Source organism: Bison bison, unplaced genomic scaffold (assembly GCF_000754665.1).
Source record: "Bison bison bison isolate TAMUID 2011002044 unplaced genomic scaffold, Bison_UMD1.0 scf7180017864338, whole genome shotgun sequence".
Classification (NCBI taxonomy): Eukaryota; Metazoa; Chordata; class Mammalia; order Artiodactyla; family Bovidae; genus Bison; species Bison bison.
The window spans coordinates 2,525,983-2,549,438 of NW_011494910.1; the positions used below are offsets into that span (position 1 = coordinate 2,525,983).

At 51.8% G+C, this 23,456-nt stretch overlaps 1 protein-coding gene across 1 annotated transcript in view; it reads left to right on the forward strand.

Moving 5' to 3' along the window:
* The window catches only part of NFASC (neurofascin), a 196,394-nt gene that overhangs the window by 107,362 nt on the left and 65,576 nt on the right, over window positions 1–23,456 (forward strand). The window contains exons 3-5 of the mRNA XM_010854162.1: window positions 14,642–14,819; window positions 21,836–21,853; window positions 22,508–22,613. Of these exons, the coding sequence (XP_010852464.1) occupies window positions 14,642–14,819; window positions 21,836–21,853; window positions 22,508–22,613 (302 nt within the window). The remainder of the gene's footprint in view (window positions 1–14,641; window positions 14,820–21,835; window positions 21,854–22,507; window positions 22,614–23,456) is intronic.

Consider the following 23,456-nt stretch of genomic DNA (forward strand, 5'->3'; position numbering starts at 1 on the left):
CACACAGGATCATGTCCATAGGTTATGATCACTTTCCTCTCTAGCCTTTGCTGACAGGCTGTCAGCCAGCAGGGGGGCCAGCTCTGCCATCCTGCTTTCTTCTCCCCCACGTGGAGGGGGTGGAAGCTTCACAAGCCCTCTCTCCTCTCCCTCCAGCTGTGAAAAAGATGTGTGTCTAATTGCTGTGAAACTCTCTCCCTGAGGGTAGAAAATGGACATGAATGAGGAGCGGGCTCTTGAGGTACGGGGAGGTGGGGGCTCTTCTTCTTCTTCCTGGAGGTGGCAGAATTTCTCCCCCCACTGAGGGAAGGCTGTTTCCTGTGTCTCTTTAGCTGGTGTCTCCAAGCTGGAGGCTGTCTGCATACCCTACTTGTTAACTTCTGTTTCCTTTATAGTCTGTTTTACCTGTTAGTCTTCGTAAGGAGCCTGGTCAGAGCTCAGTTAACAGTGAGCAGTGGCAGTGAGTGGAGCCAGAATAATGGAAATTCACAGATATCCACACACCGTATCGAAGGCAGCCCCTGTGCAGCGTCTGACCAGCTCACAGGCAGCGGCACTGGCTACATTTGAGAGTTTTTTCCATTCCGTGTGTGTTTCCTAGTGCTGCCTCTTGGAGGATGAGCGAGTAAGCAATGATAATAATGTGGAGAAAATGCACCGCCCCAGAGAACGTCAGAAAGCGGGCTCGGGTGGATTGCAGCACCGGTACAGTCCCTCCCAGTGTGTCCAGCAACTGTTGGCTTGTGCGGTGGGATGTCCAGGGTTGGACCGTGGACCTGGCCGCTTATACTTCGGGCTGCCTCTCTATACCAGGCTAAGATATATTTCAGGTTCCAGTTCGCGTGGGGTTAAAGAGACAGGATAAGGCAGCCACCCCACTTCCTCTATATTATATGTACAGGGATGTTCACTGAAGCATTGTGGTGATGGGGAAAAAATAAATAAAAATAACCCAAGATCCATTATAAGCGGAAGGTTAAAAGATTTTTGGTAGACCCACGCAAATCAGCTACGCAAAATCATGCAGCGGGTCTCCCTGTCCAAGCGCTGTTCACTTAGTGTCCCAACCAGCTCTGCCCCCGCAATGAGGGGCCTGCACCTCCTGCCCAGAAGGGGGACACGTTCTGGGTGGGCACAGCCTTCATGAGCGGCCTGGTGGCTTGTGAGCAGCAAGGTGCCTGCCCGTGCTCTGGGCCCCTGGCAGCCTGGAGGGAGCATGAGAAGTTCACCGGACACTCACGGTGGGCACCTCAAGGGAAAAAGACCTCTTCCCTCTTTCTCCTTTCCTGCCCCCTCCTTCCCTTGTTCCCAACTTAATAAATAGCCAAGTGGTTCAGGTTTCAACCAATAGATTAGTTCTGGGTGTTGGGCAGGAAACAGTTGTTTTCAGCCAAATCCTTAATCCTAAACCCAGGTGTCCCCCTCCGCCCCCTCCCCTGGTGGGAATCGGGGCCACCTGATATTGTTGTTCCCCATCCCCCACTCCTGCTGAGACCCCGTGACCTCAGGCAGGGCGAGGAGGGGCCAGACCTGCCGGTGCCCCTGCCACCAGGGGAACCCTCTCAATGGTTAAACACAGCCCCTCTCTCCTCCCAGATTGCTCCCTCTGACAATGCCAGGGAGCCAAGCATGCAACACAGCCACCGAGCAGATGGAGACCACCCTCCTCCAACCCTGAGAAGGGAGGAGGGGGAAGGGGGCTTGAATCCACATACAAGGTGTCCTTAGTTGTTGGAAAATCCTAGAAGACAACTGGTTGAACCCCACGCAGGGAGGAAGCGGGTCTCCACTCCTGGGCAGGGGAGAGGCAGATGAAGAAGCAGGCTGGTGAGTGCTTACTTAGGCTGTCAAGTCCTGGGGCCCCAGGAGGGTTCATGTAGTTACAGCCCCGAAAGGGAGAGGGGGAGGATTGCATGGGCAGCGAAACTTTGTGAAGATGCTGAGACTGTGGCCATCTTGGGGGGGTGAAGGGGAGATGTGAGGCATCTGGCTTCACTGGGGATACTTGGGAGGAAGGCATGGAGCTCCTCCTGCGGCTTCCCATTGGTCTCGTCTTCCCCTCTGTCTTCCTCCTTCCTGCTTGGTGCTCTCTTTGGGAGAGGCTGGGGATCACCAGTATGGGGCACTTGAGTTTCCTAGGAAACCCATCCGGCCTTCAGATGCCTGTGAGTGGAGGGAGCACTCGGGCTGGGGTCACCATCTGTTGCCTGGTTCCTCCCTTGGCATAAGAGATGGAAGGAATCTGTGGACCCGTGGAAGGAGGGGAGCAGGGAGGAGGGTCCTCCACGGCGCCCTGGGCACCCCACTGCAGAAGGTGACCTCAGAATCAGGGCAGCTGAGCTGAAACCCTCTGGATGTGGGTGCAGGGAGGCTGGGAACAGAAGAGACGGCCATTCAGGGGTTAATGCCTGGAGCCCCGAATCCCTAGTTCGGAGAATCTGTCTTCAGGATGGAGGAAACAGGGAGGCCCTGACTGAGATCAGAAAGATGCCCTGAAAGGGAGTAGGGGTGGATTTCAGGGAAAAAGGGGATGAGTGTGTCTGCTGAGCAGGTCTGTCTACTTCATGGGATGCTTAATAGATGTTATTAGGTTATTGCTGTTATTTTTATTACTCAAGTGTATGCTGTAACAACAGTTTTATTATATATGATTTAATCAAGAATTTCTAATACACTAATTCTTGATGGATGCATATCTCTCAATTAAGAGGAAGTATCTGATAAGATGGCTATTCACTCACTCCATGAATATTTATTGTACTGGATTGCTACTGAGGGAGACAAAGCATAGACTCAGGAAGTTCAGAATCTGATGCAGGAGATGGATGAGGAACAACTAGTCTCACCGGCAGGAGGATATGTATGACCCCTGGAACAGAGCGCGCTGGGGGTGCAGGGGAAATCGCAGCCCACTTTCAGTGGGAAGGTAGGGTCTGCGCTGCAGAGGGGTTGCCACCGAGGGCCTCGGTGAGGAGGGGCGTTTGCACTGTAGAGAGGTAAGGGGTAGCGCTTCCAGCCTTCACGGAGGTGGCCGAAGGCCCAGCAACTACCTGGCTGGTCTGGGGGGCGGGGGGTGCAAGGCCCAGGCTGGCCCTGCGGGAGAAGAGGCCGCATGGGGTGGGAGCCAGGTCACAGGGCTTGAGCGGAGGACAGAGAGTGTAGGTTTTGTCTCTTAAGTCAGCTCCTCGGCTATTTTTTCTGCCAAAACATAATAGAGAATACATACCGGCTCTTTCTCTGTTCTTGAAGAAAGAAAATGAAAAGTGAGTGAAAATGTGATTATTACAAGTTATATGTATTATATATTTATATAAGCTGAGCCACTTGGATTTATATTTATGTATACATCATTTGCAACTGTTCCTGATTGGTACTGGGAACAAATGACGAGAAATTGCTTATGTCCTAGTCCTGAGTTCCCCTAAGAGGGCCTGCCTGCCTGTCTGCAGGGAGCCCGTGGCCTGGCCTGGGATACTCCTGAGTGCTTCTCAGACCCCACGCACACGGTCCTTCCCCACTCCCTGTTTTGATGGGCTTCTCTTTGCTCTTTTGTTTCAGCTCCGCTCTCTGATTTCTGAACAGGTTGCTTCCAGGCAGCCGCAGTGATAAACCCTGCTGCGTGTTTGTTTTTGTAATCTGATGCAGGATGGCTGAGTTTTGCGTTGGCTCGGTTGGGCTTTCATTATCTCTCTGTTGCCCCCACAATATCCTGTGGCAGTGATGTGTGAGTGTACTCCTTCATTGGTTCCTATAGTACTATTCCAGTCATTTCATTAGTTTATTCTAAGAGCTAGCTGCTGGCACATGGCCCTGTAGCACTAATCTGTCGCTGTGCGTCTCTGCAGGCAATAATTCAGAAGCACAGCCTCAGACTACCTGCAGAGGTGTTTTGTTCACAGCCCTGGGCATTTCGAACCGGACATATTTGGTTCCAAGCTCATGATCTCCCTAGCCCAAGTCACTTCCAGACGTTTCCGCTTTCTTAATTCTTGATGCCAGTTATGAGTGTCATCCCATCCAGTCTCCCAGCCTGGAAACCTTGATGCCATCCTCCTTCTCACCGTGCACTACCGGTCTGCCATCAGCTTCTACCCCTGTTGATTCTAACCCAGAGAACATGGTCTCATCTCTGGGAGGCCTCAGAGGCCATCAGGCCATTCATCTGTCACGAACAACTGTGGAGTCTGGAAGCTAGGACAATGGGAGTGGAGCGATGGGGAGAGGAGAATGGTTGAGAAGCCTCACCCCTGGGTGTCGTCCCCAGAGCAAGAGGATGCGGTAGGGCAGAGTGGGCTGCGGCTAAGCCCCACACCACCCGTCAGGGCGGAGCGACGGGCGGGTAGATCATAGGCCCTCTCCTGGGTTCAGGCCCACATGATAAAGTCTGTGTAGTGGAGTCACGTGAACAGTGAAACAGCTTCCACTGGTACTGTGCTTCGTGTTCCTATGCATTATTTATGTGATTCTCACAACCACCATCTGCAGCAGACAAAGCAGGAATATTTATTTCCATTTATGAGATTTTAGAAAAGGTTTGGAAAACAAGTAGTGTACAGAAGATAAGTGGCAGGGCTGAGACCTTTACTTGGATCTTCCTTTCCCTAAATACTTCCCGCCAGGGACCCTGCCAGGCTCTGGGGACACGAAAATGAGCAGGGCGTGGTCTGAGCCTCAAGAATTCCCCAAAGATGGGAGAAAGCTTAAGCCAGTGGTGAGCAACCTGCAGCCCCGGGCCAGTCCCAGTCCACTGCCTGTTTCGGAAATAAAGTTTTGTTAGTGGATAGCCACACCCATCCACTCGCTTCCTGTCTGTGCTCGTCCTCACTCCGTAATGGTAAGTTCAGCACTTGTGACAGAAACTGTCTTACAAAGCCGAAAATACTTACTATCTAGACTTCTACAGAAAAGGCCTCCAACCCTTAGTTTAATCACGCAGTTTTGCCCATGTGCTAAGTGCCCAGAGAGGTGGTTTAAGCTATAGTGGAGATGAGAGGGTCTCCCAGCTCTGCTGGGGGTAGGGGGCACAGAGGGGCACAAGGCGTTCTTCACCGTGCAGAAGATGTCTGAGCAGTGAAGTCTTGAAGACTGAGTGGGAATTAATCACATGACAAGGAGGGAAGGCCTTTACAGGCACAGGGGCTGGCATGGATAAATTACGGAGGTTGAATACAGTGTGACATGCTTGATCTCTGGGTCGGGAAGATCCCCTGGAGAAGGGAATGGCTACCCACTCCAGTATTCTTGCCTGGAGAATTCCATGGATAGAGGAGCCTGGTGGGCTACAGTCCATGGGGCTGCAAAAGAGAGCTACTAACACATAAGGAAGCATTTAGGATTTGGGTGGGCTTGGAGGGCACTCCAGAAACCTGATCTTAAAGAGCCTTATGTGCTACGTTCAGCAGTTTGGATTTGATCTTATGTAGAGCAATGGGGAGAAATGGAAAGGTTTTCAGCAGAGCGGTGACATGATCAGGTGCGGATTTAGAAAGATCACTGTAATAGCAACATGGAGAATGGATTGGAAGGAGACCAGGCGAGAGGTCATTACAATGAGACATGATGTTTATCAGAGGTAAGCAACTGAGAATGTGCAGAAGGGGGAGAATGAGAGACACCCAGAGGGAGCCAGTCCAGGGCCCTTGGTGCCTGGATGTGAGGTGTGAGAGGTGGGAGGTAAGAGCGATTCCAAGAGTCTGCTCGGTGACTTAGGCGGGCACCAGCAAACGCAGAAGAGAGATGCAAGGCCAGGGCCCCAGTGAAGACACTGAGGACATCAGCAGAGGAAGAGGGTCCAGCAGTGTGATCCGTGCTGCCGTGGAGGCTAGAAGGGCCGGGAAGAAAACGAGCCCCCAGAGTGGGGTTTCAGAGGCTGACAAGGAGGAAAGGATGTTATGAAGGACGAAGGACGGATTGGGTGATTAACAGTTGTTAATGCCCCCAAGGGGCCCAGCAAGATAAAGACTGAAAACCCTGAATCTGGCCATCTGGAGGCCAGTGCGGGGGCCCGACAGGAGAGGTTCAGGGTGTGGTTGGAGGAGTAATGAATGGGAACAAAGTCAGCAAACATAGAAGCCATTGACCTCTACTGGGGGAAAAAAAAACTTTCATGAGAAGAAAGAAAAAATTAGGTACCTGTAGGGAGCTATGCAATACAGAGAATGATCCTTTGGTTTCATTATGAGAGAACTGGAAGATGTTTCTCTGCTGAGGCAGAGAGCCAGTTAAGAAGAGTTTGGAAACCCTCAGGAGAGCAGAGAGTTGGTGGTCAGAGACCCTGCAGAGGGATGGGGCCGGGTCCAGGCGGAGGCAGGCAGGTGGACAGAGACATGCTTCTTAAATACAGAAAGTGAAGATCATGGGAAGCTTGTGGGTTCAACGAATATTCTCGGGGCGTTGCTGATTCTGATAGCACTCTCAGTTGCAAGTGATAGAAAACAACTCCAGCTGGCTTAAAAATTCAAAAGGATTTTTAATATAAACACACACGTAATTGAAAATCCCCAAGTAGGGCTTTCTTCAGGAAACGTTCCCTCAGTGACGGAAACAGTGACACGAACGGTCAGGTCTCGCTGCGTCTTCTCTCTGCTTTCTGCAGTGTTGGGGTGTCCTCACGGTATGCTCCGAGACCCCCACCACCCATCCCTGAAGCTCCACCCTCTGCCGTCGGGGGCGCCCTCACTGCATCTCGTTCAAGAGAGGGGGAAACTTGTCTTTCTCAGAGCTTTTAGCAGAAGTCTCCATGAAGCACAGTGCTTCTGGCTGGATAAGTGTCCATTCCTAAACCAGCCATAGGGGTGAGAGTTAGAAAGTGCTAATTTTTTTATACTAATCACAGCCCAACCGTAGAATTGGGTAGGATCACTCTAGAGACAAATGCGCTGAAGGAAAATGTCCGTACTGTTATGGACTGAGTTGTGCCCCTCCTTAAAATTTGTGTGTTGAAGGTCTACCCACATGTAACCATATTTGGAGATTGGGTCTGTAAAGAAGTAATTGATGTTGAGCGATGTCAGTAGGGTGGGCTCATCCAGTAGGACTGGTGACCTTATGAGAAGAGGAGGAAACACCAGGGGTGTGTTTGCACAGAGGAAAGGCCATGTGAGCACACTGCAGGAAGGCAGGCATTTGCAAGCTAAGGAGAGAGAGCGCACAAGAAACCAGCTCTGCTGACACCCTGATCCTGGACTGCCAGCTTCCAGAGCCCTGAGACAGTGAGTTTCCGGGCTGTGGTGCTTTGTGGTGGCAGCGCTAGCTGATGAATATAGGTACAGTGGATGGGAGGAGGAGAGCAGGGGCGCTGGGTGAACATTCAGTATATGCCCACGAGGTTCTCTGTGTGCTTGACATTGTGTGGGTTGAATAAGACACCGTCCCCCATCCTCAAGGAGCTCATTGCGTAGTTGGGAGACAACATTCTACACCAAGACCTAGCACTCGTTACAGCGGGTATAACCCAGAATTCTCTGAGGGCACGGAGGGTGAGGACCGGATCCAGTCTTGGTGGTCCAGGGGGAACCAAGGAAGGCTTCCCGGAGGTGGTGGCACGGAGGGTGAGGACCGGATCCAGTCTTGGTGGTCCGGGGGAACCAAGGAAGGCTTCCCGGAGGTGGTGTCACCTGACCTGCGCCTGAAAGATAACAGAAAGTTGGGTGAAAGAATAGGAAAGGCAGACTAGTAAAAGAGAGTGATTTGTGTAAAGTTGGTGTGAAAATAAATGCCACCCAAGTGAGCACAAGCAGAGGCTCTTTATTCAGAGTGAACTATAGCAAGGGAGTTGGCCACCATCACTTGCTCTGGCAGAGACTTAAAGACAGAGTTCTGCCTTTTCCAGGATGTCCCATAGTTAACTATGGAATCATACTTTTTCAGATTGGCTTCTTGCATTTACTAATATGCACTTGTTTGCTCCATGTCTTTTCATGTCTTAATAGCTCATTTCTTTTTAGTGCTAAAATATATTCCGTTTGCCTGGATGGACCACAATTGACTTATCCACTCACCTACTGAAAGACAGTTTGGTTGCTTCCAGGCTTTGGCAATTATGGAAAAGGCTGCTATAAACATTGTGTGCGGGTCGGATTGTATTTTCTTCTTTGCACCTCCTGGTGCCTCACTTTGTTGTTACTGCCGTTCAACGTTTATTTCCTGTCTTCCCCACTGGAACGCTGTAAGCCCTGTGACAGTAGAGCTTGTCCCTTGTCCCCGTGTCCATCTCTCGTCAGGTCTGGTAAGTGGTCGAATGGCTGGCTGACTGCAGCCCAGAAGTCCACGGTGGACTCTGCAGCGGGGGGTGTGGCACTGCCAGCGGGGCTGTGTCTCGGCGCAGCCTGTCTTTTCTCCCCGTCACTTCAAATGTGCTGTGACCACCAGTACAGCTCAGAATGGGGCTGTGAGAATGTGGGGAGCTCCCGACTGCAACAGCTTGCAGTTCTCTCCTCCATCTGCCGGGGACAGCTTGAGGAATCAACACCGGGGGCCCCCCAGTCTGGGGAGAGAAAGCAAACCAGGACCCACAAAAGAGGAAAAACAGAAAAGCAGGAAGTGCCTGCGGCTGACCAAGTAGCATTGCTCCTGGGGCTGCTGCTGGTGGTGTCCTGGAGGAAGGTCAGAGCCTGCTGGGTAGCAGCAGCTAACATTTCTTGAGCGTTTGCCCCAAGCTTTAAGTGCTTTGTGCAGGATGTGGGTATCAAGTCCCAGTTGCAGCCCTGCAGAATAGGTGCTCCTCTTATCTGCAGTTTTCAGATGAGAAAGGCCAAGACCTGAAGGCTCAGTACTTCCCCACCTTCAGTACTCCCCACCTTGTCAGCGGGGTGCAGCTTCAGACCCAGGGGGTTTTTCTGCACGGCCGCTGCTCTTGAACTTGGCCACGATGTCGTTTCCAGGTGTCCCCACCAGTGGCTGATCATCACTCAACTCACATGTACTTCCCTAGGCCCCGGCTTAAGATATTTTGAATTCGTGTCTCCCACAAGGCTTCCAAGCATAAAGGCCTTGCCTTAGGAAGGTTGCCCAAGCATGTGAAGCATCCTCGTGTAAGACGACATCGGTTCTAAAGGCCTTCAGATTGAAAAAGGTGTTTCTAATCTCCAGGCTTGATTTGGTCCCTGCCTAGAAGGTTGAGGGTCCAGGGATTTGTGCTTTTACAGTAGTGCCGAGGTGATCCTCAGAAGCATCCAGTTGCCTTCCTGCAGGGGCAGGAACACACCTGACCGAATGCCGTTTGCGTTCTTTATGAAAAGCAGTGTCGCTTGCAGAACACTTCATGTTTGAGTGACTCTATTCTCTTTTTTTCTTCTCTTTCATTTACTTCTCACACAGTGGGTTGGGGAGTGGGGCTCGCAAATATACAAGACTTGAATTAATCGTAGTCCCTAGTTCATAGTATCAGAGAAGGCAATGGCATCCCACTCCAGTACTCTTGCCTGGAAACTCCCATGGACAGAAGAGCCTGGTAGGCTGCAGTCCATGGGGTCGCTAGGAGTCGGACACGACTGAGAGACTTCACTTTCACTTTTCACCTTCATGCACTGCAGAAGGAAATGGCAACCCACTCCAGTGTTCTTGCCTGGAGAATCCCAGGGACGGGGGAGCCTGGTGGGCTGCCGTCTATGGGGTCGCACAGAGTCGGATACGACTGAAGCGACTTAGCAGCAGCAGTTCACAGCATACCTCAATTCACACAAGATTTCTCTTTTGGTTTTCTTTATTGTTGTTCTTTTCCTTGCTCTCTCCCCCTGCAATAGACCTCCCTTTACTGTATTTTGTATCCTTATAGTTCACCTCTTACCTATTTAATTCAATATAAAAGGATTGTTCAGATGCTTCATAGTGGTAGCTTGTGTGGCGGTGGTTCATTTTCACGGATGGTTTTGTATGATGGCTATATTTATTAGATTATTCTTCTCTGCATCTCAGAGAAGCAGCTGCCTCTCTGGAATTTCTTCTCATTTGATCCTTTTTTTGCACCCATGAAGCTAAACAGAAAAATTCCACACCCTCCTCCAACTTTCCAAGGCAGTCATCACCTCCCCCTCTTCCGCAGCTGATCTGCCCTTTCAAGGATATGTGGCTTTCCTTACTCCTCCACGGGATGCTCCGTCGTTAGTGGCATTCCCCCTGAAGGCCCCTGACAATTCTGCCCCCGAGCCCAGCCCCTGGCTGCTCTGCTTCTCCCACCTATATCCAGCAATTTGTTTATCCATTTATCTATTGATGGGCATTGGGCTGGTTCAACCCCTTGGCTATTGTGAATGATGTTGCTATGAACATGTGTGTACGTGACTTGTTTGGGGCTTCCCTGGTGGCTCAGTGGTAAAGAATCTGCCTGCAATGCAAGTGCTGCAGAAGATGTGGTATTTGATCCCTGGCTCAGGAAGATCCCCTGGAGGAGGTCATGGCATCCCACTGCAGTATTCTTGCCTGGAGAATCCCATGGACAGAGGAGACTGGAGGGCCACAGTCCATGGGGTCACAAAGAGTTGGACACGACCGAAGCAACTTAGCATGGCATGCATATACTTGTTCGTGTCCCTGATTTTAATTCTTTAGGGCATATACTTAAGAGCAGAAATATGGGGTCATATGGTAATTTGATGTTTAATTTTTGAAATACTGTCAAACTATACATTTCTTTTTTAAATTGCAACTTTGCTCAGTAATTGTCATATATATGGAGAGACAGGGAAATCTGATGGAAAAACCCTGGGCTACCAGTCAGAAGACCTGGGTTCTTTTCTTAGTTTTGCCACAAAGCCGTGTGTGAGGTGACATTGAGGATATCACTTCCCCTTTCTAGGCTCTTGTTTCCTCATTTGAGAAGTAAGGAGATTCCATAAAGCTAAATAATCTTTAAATTATCTTCCTCTGTAAAGACTTTATTGGAAAAGTTGGATTCCAAGGGAAGAGGGAGAGAGAATTGTCAAATAGCTAAATGAGATTATTTCTCTGTTCTTTTCCTACTGTGTTTTTTAAATTGTGGGTTAAAGACACCGCAAATAATTGGCCTCTCTTCCTGCCAATGTGTATCTAGTTAATGAATAGCTTCTGGCTTCCTGTTTCCATCAAGATTCCCAGAAAAAGATACCCTTCTCTTTCCCATCACTTCCTACCACTTGGCGGCTCCTGAACAAAACCTGGTGGTCTCAGAGCCAAAACTGGAGTCCTCCCCACTGTCCTCCTGGGAGGAGTGCCGAGCCTCTGCCTGGCCCCTCAGCACTAAGGTTTCAGATGGACAGCCTGCGTCTAGTCTTTGGAGGTGAGGAACCACGGAGGGGCAATCACAGCCTCTTTCTGAGACACTGTAAGGGTCATCTTAGAGAAGAGGAAGAAGCAGAGACCTCCTGTGAGGCCTTCCAGCCAGTCTCCCCTCTGGAGCTGTTCTACTTTCTTAACTCACTCCCAGCTGAATGGTTACCCGCCAGAGAGCAGCGCCTGTGTAGGGAGGGGATTTTCCCCCACTGACGGAACATCCTCACAGTCCCCAGGTCCAAAGCCTGTGCTCTCTGGCGCCGCCTGGTGGTTTCATGGGGAAACACAAGGTCTAAAACCAAGTGGTTTGTTTTGTTCAGGCTCATTTTGCATCCGTGGAAGGAATGATGCTAAAGCTGAAACTCCAGTACTTTGGCCATCTCATTTGAAGAGTTGACTCATTGGAAAAGACTCTGATGCTGGGAGGGATTGGGGGCAGGAGGAGAAGGGGACGACAGAGGATGAGATGGCTGGATGGCATCACTGACTCAATGGATGTGAGTCTGGGTGAACTCCAGGAGTTGGTGATGGACAGGGAGGCCTGGCGTGCTGCGATTCTTGGGGTCGCAAAGAGTCAAACACGACTGAGCAACTGAACTGAACTGAACTGATCACATGGTTCTGAGTGCCTGCTATGGTTTAGGTATTATGCTATACTCTAGGAATAAACAAGAAGAGGCACCTTCCCTACAGTACCTTCCTTTTTATAGGGTGTACAGAGGAGTGACTTTTGGAATGAATTCATAGTGACAAGTGCTGTAATAGGGGAGTGGTGTTCAGGAGCACAGACAAGGGGGCACGTCAGTCATACTTGGCACACCCTAATGAGAGAGGGCAGAGGCAGAAAGTGTTCTAGACAGAAGTTAATCTGTGCAGAAGTCAGCACAGCAGAGCTATATTTACGACGAGATCTGGTAGACTACCCATGTTGGCTGGGATTCAGAGCGCAAGGGGAGGGTAAGAAATGGTCTTGCAGTTGTGGCTGCACCACACAGGGCTTCCAGCCAAGTCACGAACTTCAGCTTCAATTTTGGGGCAGCAGTGAGTTAGTGAGTTTGACTAGGGGATACTGTATCTATATTTGCATTTGCACTAAGATCATGGCATCCAGTCCCATCACTTCATAGCAAGTAGATGGGGAAACAATGGAAACAGTGTCAGACTTTATTTTCTTGGGCTCCAAAATCACTGCAGATGGTGACTGCAGCCATGAAATTAAAAGAGGCTTGTTCCTTGGAAGAAAAGCTACGACAAACTTAGCGTATTTAAAAGCAGAGACATTACTTTTCCAACAAAGGTCCATCCAGTCAAGGCTATGGTTTTTCCAGTAGTCATGTATGGGTGTGAGAGTTGGACTGTAAAGAAAGCTGAGCACTGAAGAATTGATGCTTTTGAATTACGGTGTTGAAGAAGACTCTTGAGAGTCCCTTGGACTGCAAGGAGATCCAACCAGTCCATCCTAAAGGAAATCAGTCCTGAACATTCATTGGAAGGACTGATGCTGAAGCTGAAACTCCAATACTTTGACCACCTCATGCAAAAAACTGACTCATTTGAAAAGACCCTGATGCTGGGAAAGATTGAAGGTGGGAGAAGAAGGGGACGACAGAGCATGAGATGGTTGGATGGCATCACCAACTAAATGGACATGAGTTTGAGTAAGCTCCAGGAGTTGGTGATGGAGGGGAAAGCCTGGCATTCTGCAGTCCACGGGGTCGGGTCGCAAAGAGTCAGACATAACTGAGCGACTGAACTGAGCTGAACTGATTTGCTTTGAGGAGTAAGTGCTCTGGTTATGGATGGAGAATAAGTCAGAGGGGAAAGGGCAGAAGTGGGGAGAGACCACTTAGGAAGCTGTTGCAGTAACTGATGTAAACAATGATGGCAACACCAAGGAAGGAGCAGTGGGAAGGGAGACAGCAGACAAGGAAAGGAGTCCAGAAATACACATGAGGTGAGGGGCTGGTGTCAGCCCTAGCTTCCGTTGGTTTGCCCACATTCAGGCACAAGGGATCCCCTGTACCCTCAGTCAAGATATATGGGAGCTGGCAGGAGTGTTCGGGTGATATCAAGACTTCACATTGCTGCCCAATTGTTTTAAGCAGTGTGTCCATTTGATAGGTAGCTGCTCATCCAGAAAAGCCAGAGGAATCTTGGGGAAACTGCTTCCTGCTGTCCTCTGTGGCTTGTTTGGCCCCATGATAGTCAGAGCAGCAAACTGGACCACTTTTTAAGACTCCGTGTTTCAGAGCCTCAGGCAGTTTAAAGGTTGGTATCTGAGTCTGGGCTGTAAGCCATTCTTGCTCCTCTCTCTCAGGACCAGGGGGAGGATTTGTCTCTCCAGGACCATCCCAGGCTCCTTGGACAGGCATTTTTAGCCCTCACCCCTGTCGGCCCTGGAACGATATGCTTGAGGGTGTGAGCATCATGCTGTCATGAATGTTGCTTATTCTCCCAACCCTCTGGAGCCTTGTGTCCTGGGCTGTCATGTCCACACTGCCATTATCCCTAAAGGGACAGCGTCAGCGACCACTGCCAAATAGTTAGCTGCACAAAGTATCTGTGGAAATCATTCCACAAATTCTCGTGGGCAACCAAGTTTCCACTTACCCAACTTCTGCCCCGCACCGCTGCCCCCTTTGCCCTCCCCGACTCCAGGTCAAAGGACAGTGTTGTGATCTTGTCTCTATGCCGCTAACCCAGACACACTCAGCCTCAGGCCCCCTCATCACATTGGATCAGAAAGGCTGTGAGATAGGTGTGTTTCCTACGGGCTCAGTGCATGGGGCTTCCCTGGTGGCTCCGACAGTAAAGAATCTGTCTGTAATACAGAAGACCCAAGTTCAGTCCTGGGTTGGGAAGACCCCCTGGGGGAGGGCATGGCAACCCACTCCAGTGTTCTTGCCTGGGGAATTCCACGGATGGAGGAGCCTGGCGGGCTACAGTCCATGGGGTCACAAAGAGTCAGACACGACTGAGTGACTACCAGTGCGGGGCACCTTCCAGGTGCTGGGCCTGCGAGCCAGTATTTGTTTTTATAACTATTCTATGTAGAGCTGTCCTTCCTTCTAGAAAACTGGTTCTCAGCTGGGGGTGGTTTGCCCTACCTCCAGGGCACAGTTGGCGATTCTGAAGACGTCTTCAGTTGAGGGCAGGAGTAGGCCATCCTGGCATCTAGTGGGCAGAGACCAGGGGTGCTCCTCAGCACCCTACAATACCCAAGATGGTCCCCACACAAAGAATTGTCAGGTCCCCAAAGTCGATAGGACAAGGTTAAAAAAGGCTTTGTAGGTCTGTAATCAAGGAGACCCTGAATCCTCAAGGCTCTGTAGGATTGCTAGAGAGGACCAGGAGTTCAGGGAACATTCACTTGGCATCATATTTCTTTCCGCAGCTGAACTCCGTCCGGGAGGCTCAGTTCCAGCGACTGGAGGCAGCGAGACCTCGCGGGCTGGGGCGCGGGGCGCGAGGCCCGGTGCTCAGGATGGCCGGGCAGCCGCCGCCCTGGGCCTACACAGCCATCCTCCTCTGCGCGCTCAGCCTCGGCGGGGCCATCGAGATCCCCATGGACCGTGAGTCTCCTGTCCGCTTGGAATCTGCTGACTGGGGCAGAGGAGTCAGTGGGGCGGGGAGGGGCGGGGAGAGCGAGGGCCCTTCAGAGAAGACGGTGACAGCAGAAGCAGTGGCTTCTGGATTCAGAGCGGGTTTTCTTCCAGAGGATCAACCCGGGCGAGCTCATGCTTGGGAACCTGGGACCTGGAGTTGCTGAGCCATGTCTCAGGGCCGCGGCTGTGCTGAATCGCTGCCCAGAGCCTGCTGAGAGTCTGGAAGCCCGAGCGTCACTCGGGAGCCCTTCCCTCCACACCCCTCCCTCATCCCTCTGTGCTCTTGACTAACCTATCAGAGTGGAGATTCCAGGGGCCGAGCATGGTGGACAGCTCTGATTTGCCTTTCTCATATAGCCAGGTCCTTTTGGCTGAAGTGATGAGGACAGATGGCCTGAGGAGGGTTGTAAAGGAGGTGACTTTTGCAAAAGACTGTGACTAAGTGAGACATTAAAATAAAGAACCCCATTATAGTGTCACTGTGGGAGAATCAGGCACGAATTCCTTCTGTTTTCAACTTGCCCATGGTAAAGTTGAAAAGTAAAGTCCATGGCATCTGCTTCCTCTGGTGGGACATTATTGGGCCCTCAAGATCATAAAGTCAGGATGAAGATGCTTGTCTGACAGCCATGTCTCCACCAGCCGTATCTGATGTTACATTTGTAAGTGGCCCGTGGACTGGCAGCTGTGACCCTTGGCCTGTATTTAGATGGGTGCCGCCTTTGCTACAATTCTGACTCTTCTGCCAGGAATTCTGGGCATCCCAGAGCTGTGATCTGAATACGCCACCTCTGTCCCCCGTTCCTGCTTCGAGGAATAGATGGGACATATGTGATGCCAGTGTTGCCTTGGACTCTCTCCAGGCAACAGGTGTCTGAGGAGGGGTGGGAGGGTGATACAGCCTTGAAGAAGTCCCCACTGAGCTCTCCAAAGCCAGCCTCCGGCGCCTGGAGCTAGCACAGCTTGGAGAAGAGTCGCGGGGATCTCAGCTCCCTGCTGCTGCCCGCCCACACTTCACCAGTAACAGCTGCCCAGAGAAGGGGTACTTCCGGGTGGAGAGGGCCAGGAGAAAGTGTAATTGGACCCAGAGCAAGATGGACAGGGCCCCCACGGCCCTCCTGATGGCCCTAGCCTGTGTACGTGTGTGTGTGTGCGCACACACACACACACACACACACAGGGAGAGGGCAGTTGTGAAGGAGACCATTCCCATGGAGACCGTCTGCACTGCTGGCTCAAGGACAGTTTCTCATGAACGGTCCCAGGCAGACAGTCTAATAAGGAGCATGGTAAGGCCACGTCCCTGGCGAGGAGAGGGGCTGAGGAGGAAGCTGGGTTACGCAGGAAGCGGTGAAGGCTCGTTTTGTTTCTGCCACTTCTCCTTGGTTACTCGTCTGCCACTCTGGTCCCTGGGGCAGGTGGGTGAGGGGTTCCTGCAGGGTGAACCTGTAAACCAAGGGCTTCGACGTCTGTGTTAGGAATCTGGATCCTAAAGCTCAAGGGCCGTGGGCAGGACCCCACAGCCAGTCTCTGCAGAGCACCAGCCGTGGGGCAGAGCTGCCAGCCCCGAGGAGGGTCTGTAGGGTGTCTTCCTGAGTGTCCATCGGGACCCCAGTCCCTGCTTCCCCAGGGCCACGCAGCAAGTGGGTGACGGACTCATGGAAAGAGCCCAGGCCCCTTGGCCCCCAGTCTGGCACCACGTGCCACACCCCGCCTCTGTTGGCCTGCCCCCTGTAGCTCATCTCGGGTCTCCCTGGAATAGCATCTGCCTCACGCCTGACAGAGAGCTCAGAGCTCTCCAGGCACATCTCCGGTGACTCTCACAGCCTGTCTGCGGAGTCGGTGTCATCCTTGGCCGACTCTGAGGGGCAGAGAAATGAAGCTGTTTTCTCCAGCTCACCTAGGCAGGGCCAGGACGTGACCATGGCATCTCTCTTCACGAGGAAGTCCTTCTGCAGAGCCACTCCCGGTGCCCCCAGGCGTGTCGACAAGAAGCTCCCGCTGCTGCCTGTGCCTGTCGCATACATACAGCAACCAGCTTCCCTGGTTGCTGCAGGCACAGTGGCCATGGCCACATCTCCAGCCTGAGTCTGCGAAAGATGAGAGCAAGACAAGAGTGAGGCAGGCCCTTCAGAGGGCACCCAGGTGCCCTGGGAAGAGGCACTCATCAGTCAGCGTTTGCCCTGCCCCCGGGCCCAGCAGGGTAGATGCCTCCCAGACGATCTGAGCCGGTCCTTCCATCTCACCCAGTGGAACGGGCTGGGGAAAGGTCAGGCTTTCTCCTCTCCAGATCCAGCTTTATTGAGATATTTCTGACATAAAAATATGTTTATTTACGGTGTAGAACTCAGAAAAGAAGTTAGCTTTGTGGGTGTGTGGTGGTGACTTCTAAGATCTCCTGTACCGGCTTGTAAGTATATAATGCAGCACAGTTAACAGTAGTTGCCATGCTGTGCACAGGATCCCCAGAATTCACCCATCTTGTAGCTAAAAGTTGTATTCCTTGACCAGCGTCTCCCTACTTCCCCCACCCCCAGCCAGCTGCCACCCTACTCCATTTCTTTGGTTTTGCCTTTTTTTAGGTTCTACATGTAAGTGGGAACACACAGCATTTGTCCTTCTCCGTCTGACTTATTTCCCTTAGCATTGACCTCAGGGTCCATCCATGTTGGTGCAAAAGGCAGGAAAGGTGCCTGCACGCCTGTGTTCACACAGCTTTGCTCACAGTGGCCGGTGGGAACGCCCTCAGTTTTCTCTGTGTGTCAGCTGGGGCGGCAGAGGGGCTCAGGCCACGGGCTGCCCGGCGTGTCCTCTGCTCGCTTCCCCTTTGGGGGCATCAACTGGGCCTCCGGGGGCTTGGGCGCAGCAGGTGTCCTAGAACAGAGCCCGAGCCGCAGCGCAATCCCTCACTGAACACGCGGCCTCCCGCTGCCGCTGCTCCGCCAGCAGAGTCACATGCACCCCACCCCACCCCCAAGCAGGGCAGCGTGACCTTTGGAAAAACCAAAGGGTTGCTTTTGCCCCATCCATTAGAGCGATTTTGCCAAAAAAAGTGAGTCTGTTGGCAGCTTGCCCCTCCATCGTCCTCCCTGCATCAAGGAACTTGGCATTTCCCCTCTAGGGACCCACGGAGGAGGACAGCGGGGTAGGAGCAGCGCTGCCTCCTTACTGTCGGGCCAGGGCGTGAGGCTGGGATGGCCTTGACAGCGCGCACGCACGGTCACTCAATCCTCCATGGGGCGGGGGTGCCAGGGGCTGTCAGAGCCGGGGAAGGGAAAGGGGTTCATGAGTGCAGGAACTCTGCAGACTGAGCGGGGGTCTGTCTCGCTCCCTGCAGAGCCCATGGGAAGATTTCCTCCCTCTTGGAAGTAAAAGAGCAAATTCGTTCTCACTCGACATCGCCCCCCAGCAGGTTCAGTAGGATAGAAGGGCCGGGTGTGCACAGGACTAGGTGGAGACGGGCACTCTGTCCCTGGGCAGGCTGTCCTCGCTGTCTTCCCGCTGTGGTGGCGTGTCCTCTGGGCTGACCGTGTCCCTGTGATAAATCCCTTGGCTGCACAGTGGTGGCTGCAGATGTCATTACCTCTTTAGGCAAGTAGTTTCTCAAGAGGCCCCGGCCAGTTGTCAGCGTGGGGCTGGGGGCAGAATCCAGAGAACCTGCACTCCCCCAAGCTCTGTCCAGAGTGTCAAGGAGAGCGGAGTGCCAGGGCCCCCGTTGGCTGGCTCACCTCTCCAGCTGAGAATGGACATGTGAAAGGAGCTCTCGACCAGCAGTGGGAGAGCTGATTTTCCTTGCAGTAATACATTGCCCCAAACTTCCTGTGGAACCTTAACTGAGTCAACTTTCCTTTCAAGAACCGGACACTCCCTGGGCAACGTCTCAGGCTGCTTCCATTGAACTGGCCTATGTGTAAAAGCTTCAGCAATACGAGAACTGTGAACTTCCAGATGTTCAAGCTGGTTTTAGAAAAGGCAGAGGAACCAGAGATCAAATTGCCAACATCCTCTGGATCATCGAAAAAGGAAGAGAGTTCCAGAAAAACATCTATTTCTGCTTTATTGACTAGGCCAAAGCCTTTGACTATGTGGATCACAATCAACTGTGGAAAATTCTGAAAGAGATGGGAATACCAGACCACCTGATCTGCCTTTTGAGAAATTTGTATGCAGGTCAGGAAGCAACAGTTAGAACTGGACATGGAACAACAGACTGGTTCCAAATAGGAAAAGGAGTACGTCAAGGCTGTATATTGTCACCCTGTTTATTTAACTTATATGCAGAGTACATCATGAGAAATGCTGGGCTGGAAGAAGCACAAGCTGGAATCAAGATTGCCAGGAGAAATATCAATAACCTCACATATGCAGATGACACCACCCTTATGGCAGAAAGTGAAGAGGAACTAAAAAGCCTCTTGATGAAAGTGAAAGAGGAGTCAAAAAGTTGGCTTAAAGCTCAACATTCAGAAAACGAAGATCATGGCATCTGGTCCCATCACTTCATGGCCAATAGATGGGGAAACAGTGGAAACAGTGTCAGACTTTATTTTTTTGGACTCCAAAATCACTGCAGATGGTTATTACAGCCATGAAATTAAAAGACACTTACTCCTTGGAAGGAAGGTTATGACCAACCTAGATAGCATATTCAAAAGCAGAGACATTACTTTGCCAACAAAAGTCCATCTAGTCAAGGCTATGGTTTTTCTAGTGGTCATATATGGATGTGAGAGTTGGACTATGAAGAAAACTGAGTGCCAAAGAATTGATGCTTTTGAACTGTGGTGTTGGAGAAGACTCTTGAGAGTCCCTTGGACTGCAAGGAGATCCAACCAGTCCATTCTGAAGGAGATCAGCCCTGGATTTCTTTGGAAGGAATGATGCTGAAGCTGAAACTCCAGTACTTTGGCCACCTCATGTGAAGAGTTGACTCATTGAAAAAGACTCATGCTGGGAGGGATTGGGGGCAAGAGGAGAAGGGGACGACAGAGGATGAGATGGCTGGATGGCATCACTGACTCGATGGACGTGAGTCTGAGTGAACTCCAGGAGTTGGTGATGGACAGGGAGGCCTGGCATGCTGCGATTCATGGGGTCACAAAGAGTCGGACACAACTGAGCGACTGAACTGAACTGATGTGTAAAAGACTTGAAACCCATGTGGGCAAAGCAGACTCTGTTTTAGGCTTCGTATCCCAGGTGAGGCCAGAGCCCTCAACTGGGTATGAGGACCCAAAAGACGTCAGATGTGTCCTGAGATGAAGTAACCAGGGGCCCGGGCTGGTAGTTGAGGGAGTGGGTCAGGGGTCAGCCCTGCTGCTCCTGACCGTGGGTCCTTCTGCCTCCCTCCCCGTCCCTGCCCAACACGCCTGGCTTTCCAGAGTTACCTTTCTTGGGTCCTGGCAGGAGAATCACGGATGGTTGAAGTTGCCACGGTGGGGAGCTCTCCAGAGCCTGCGTTCGGAAACCAAGATTTCTGTTGTTGCCCTGTCCTTTTCTTGCTTTTTCTATTTCTTGCCAAGGTCGCCCCAGGCACATGGTAAAGCAGATAAAATTTCTCTTTAATCCATGAACAGGCCACACACCTCCAGCCCACTGAAAGAATCCCTTCAAACCTTTTCATGAGCTTTATTGTCAAGACTTTCACTTCCTGACAGTGTGTAGCAGGGCCCTCGTCCCTGCTGCCCCCCACCTCCCCTCTCGATCTTCCCTGTCCTGTGGCTCCTCTGTGTCACTTGGTCCTGTCTTAACTCTGCTTTCTCCAGGCCACCCCGCTCAGAGCCTCTCATCTCCTCTTGCACATCTCACTGATCAAGTCAGAAAGTTTTGAGGTCATCATGGCTCAGCCTTCCCCCAGGGAGTGCTCACTTAGAAAAGGTCAGCTCACCACACCAGCAGTGTCTGACCTCTCCACTGGCCTGAAATAAGAATGGTCTACAGTAATGTAATCGTGTAATATATATAGTGATGTAACTGTGAGGGAAAGAATATCTTAAAAAGTTATAGCAACGCATGTTCTCTTCTCTGCAGAGAAATTTTCACCAAACCCTTCTCCCCACGAAGAATAAACCCTCTAAACCCTTGCTGTTCACAGTGTGGCCCACAAACTGCAGCCACCAGCCGTCAGCTGGCTGCTTGTCAGAAACGCAGGCGCTCAGACCCCCCAGACCTACTGAGTCAGAGCCTGCATGTTTACCAGACAACACCCCCCAGGTGATTCTCACACTGATTAAGGTGTGCAAGGCCCACACCCCAAACACCCCTGTGCATGAGCACACGCACGTCTCAGGTGAGGCCGGGGGAAATCCGTGCCACCTGCCCCTTTGCCCTCCTTGTAAAAAGCACAGAAAGCCCTGGTGCGTTCAGCTTCGTCTCCAGAGTTGTTCAGAAGCAGGATTTCCGTAGAACAGTGCACTTGTGCCATGAGCAGATGACAATAATTCATCCTTCCCTCGAGTTTTTCAAAGGATGGCAGAGGAAGGAAGGTGGGAAGATGCTTTCAGGTGTGAAGGAGAAGAAGGTGCGGAGCAATGAGGCCGTGGACCTGACTGGCCCTTGGGCTCCGCCCTGCACCAGTGGTTCAGCTCCACCCCTTCCCCAGCCCTCCAGCCTCACCCTCGCACCCTTAGCATGTGGAGATGACGAGTGGCATCCTCAGAACCCCGCCTCTTTTGAGCAGCATTGCCAGTTCTGACTTGCAGATTTCCCTGGAAATCACTTGGTCAGAAGCTGGTCATTTGCTCAGCTGTGCGGTCTGGTCCCCTGGGGGAGGCGTCACCTTCTCTGTGAAGGGTCGTCGGGTCTGTCCCCACCCCTGCGTGGCTATCCCACAGAGCTCCGAGGCTGGGAGGAGAGAGCCACACTGGCATCGCCTCCCCCTGCAGGCCGGGGCCTGAGGCCACCTGGGTGACAGTCATGCTGATAACTGATAACCGTTGTCTTCTTTTCTCCCCTCACAATGCTAACCCATCGGGAACTAACAGCAAGCATTCAGAATGAGCGTAAGTCCCCTGGGCGCCTGTCTGCACTGTGCCTCTGGGAGGTGGCGGGCAGTAAGAAGGGATGGGAGGAGGCGGAGGACACTGGGCTGCCAGAAGCTTCTGGAAGGACCGCTGCCCCCGTCCTCCAGTGGCTGGCAAGGCAGTGCCGTGAGGACTTCGGATCTTGGGGCTGGGAGCTGGAGCTGGCTCTTTGGCTGCAGACAAGCCCCTGCGGGAAGGCGTCTGGGGACTAAAGCGGCTTTCAGCCCTAGCCTCACCACAGTTTCCAACTATTGATCCTACAGAGCTCAGAACCATCATGGCAACTAGGTTCTGGAAATCGAGCTGCTTTTGGTTCCTTTATTCATTCAATGAACATTTATGAAGAACTGTTGTACCCTAGACATTGTACTAAGCATGAGAATATATGAACAAGCAAACCAAAAGCCTGGCCTTCAGTTTCTCATAAAGACAGGAACGTAAAGGGGTTCTTCTTACGCTTAGTCCTTGACACACCACGCCCTTTCTTGCAACCCCGTTTAAGCAATTGGGTCTCTAGCACAGGGCACTGCTCACCGCTGCTGGCCTGCTTGTCTGGGTGGCTCCTGAAGCTCTTAATTTCAGCCGTTCCCCAAGGGCAGGTCCCCTGACTGATCACCGTGTGTGCTCTTACAGTGTCCCAGCCCCCGACCATCACCAAGCAGTCTGTGAAGGACCACATTGTGGATCCCCGTGACAACATCTTGATTGAGTGTGAAGCCAAGGGGAACCCTGCCCCCAGGTGAGCGCACAGCAGGTGAATCCAAGCTGGGTGGAGGGAACACAGGACCTGCCAAAAGGGCATCAAAGCCGTTCCCTTCCCCCTGAGCCTGATGATAGCTGAAGCAGCTGAGAAATCCATTCAGAAAATGTCCGCTAGGCACCTATTAGGGAGAAGGTACAGTTTGGATAACTAGGAAATGTGGTTGATGAGGAATCTGGGGGCCAGGAAACTTCACTGGCTTCAGTTCACACCAAAAAGCCAGGACTAGATATGAAGTTTTCTGACTTTGAATATAACATTCTTCCCACTGCTTATGTTTCCAGCATCCACCCAATGCTTAGCTTACAGGAAGTTCCTCTTCACGCTAACTTTAGTCTTCCATTCTGCATTCATGTCTGCTTATTTATGTGCATATGAAGATCATATGGTGGGCTTTCCTAGTAGCTCAGATGGTAAAGCATCTGCCTGCAATGCAGGAGACCCAGGTTCGATCCTTGGGTCAGAAAGGTTCCCCCCTGGAGAAGGAAATGGCAACCCACTCCAGTATTCTTGCCTGGAGAATTTCATGGACAGAGGAGCCCGGTGAGCTACAGTCCATGAGGTCGCAAAGAGTTAGCATGACTGAGCGACTAACACACACACACACGAGATCATATGAGATATCGGCAGACACTAATTGCAAGCCGTTGCTCCTCACACCATCTGTTCGCCCACCTCACCGCCCTTCAGGGAAAGACCCATGCCCTCGTGGAGAGGAAGTGAAATGAGGCTCGGAGATGTCAGGAACCTAACCCCAGGCCTCTGACACCCCAGACCAGGCATAACTTCTACCAAGTGATAAGCACTGGGGATGGGAATGCC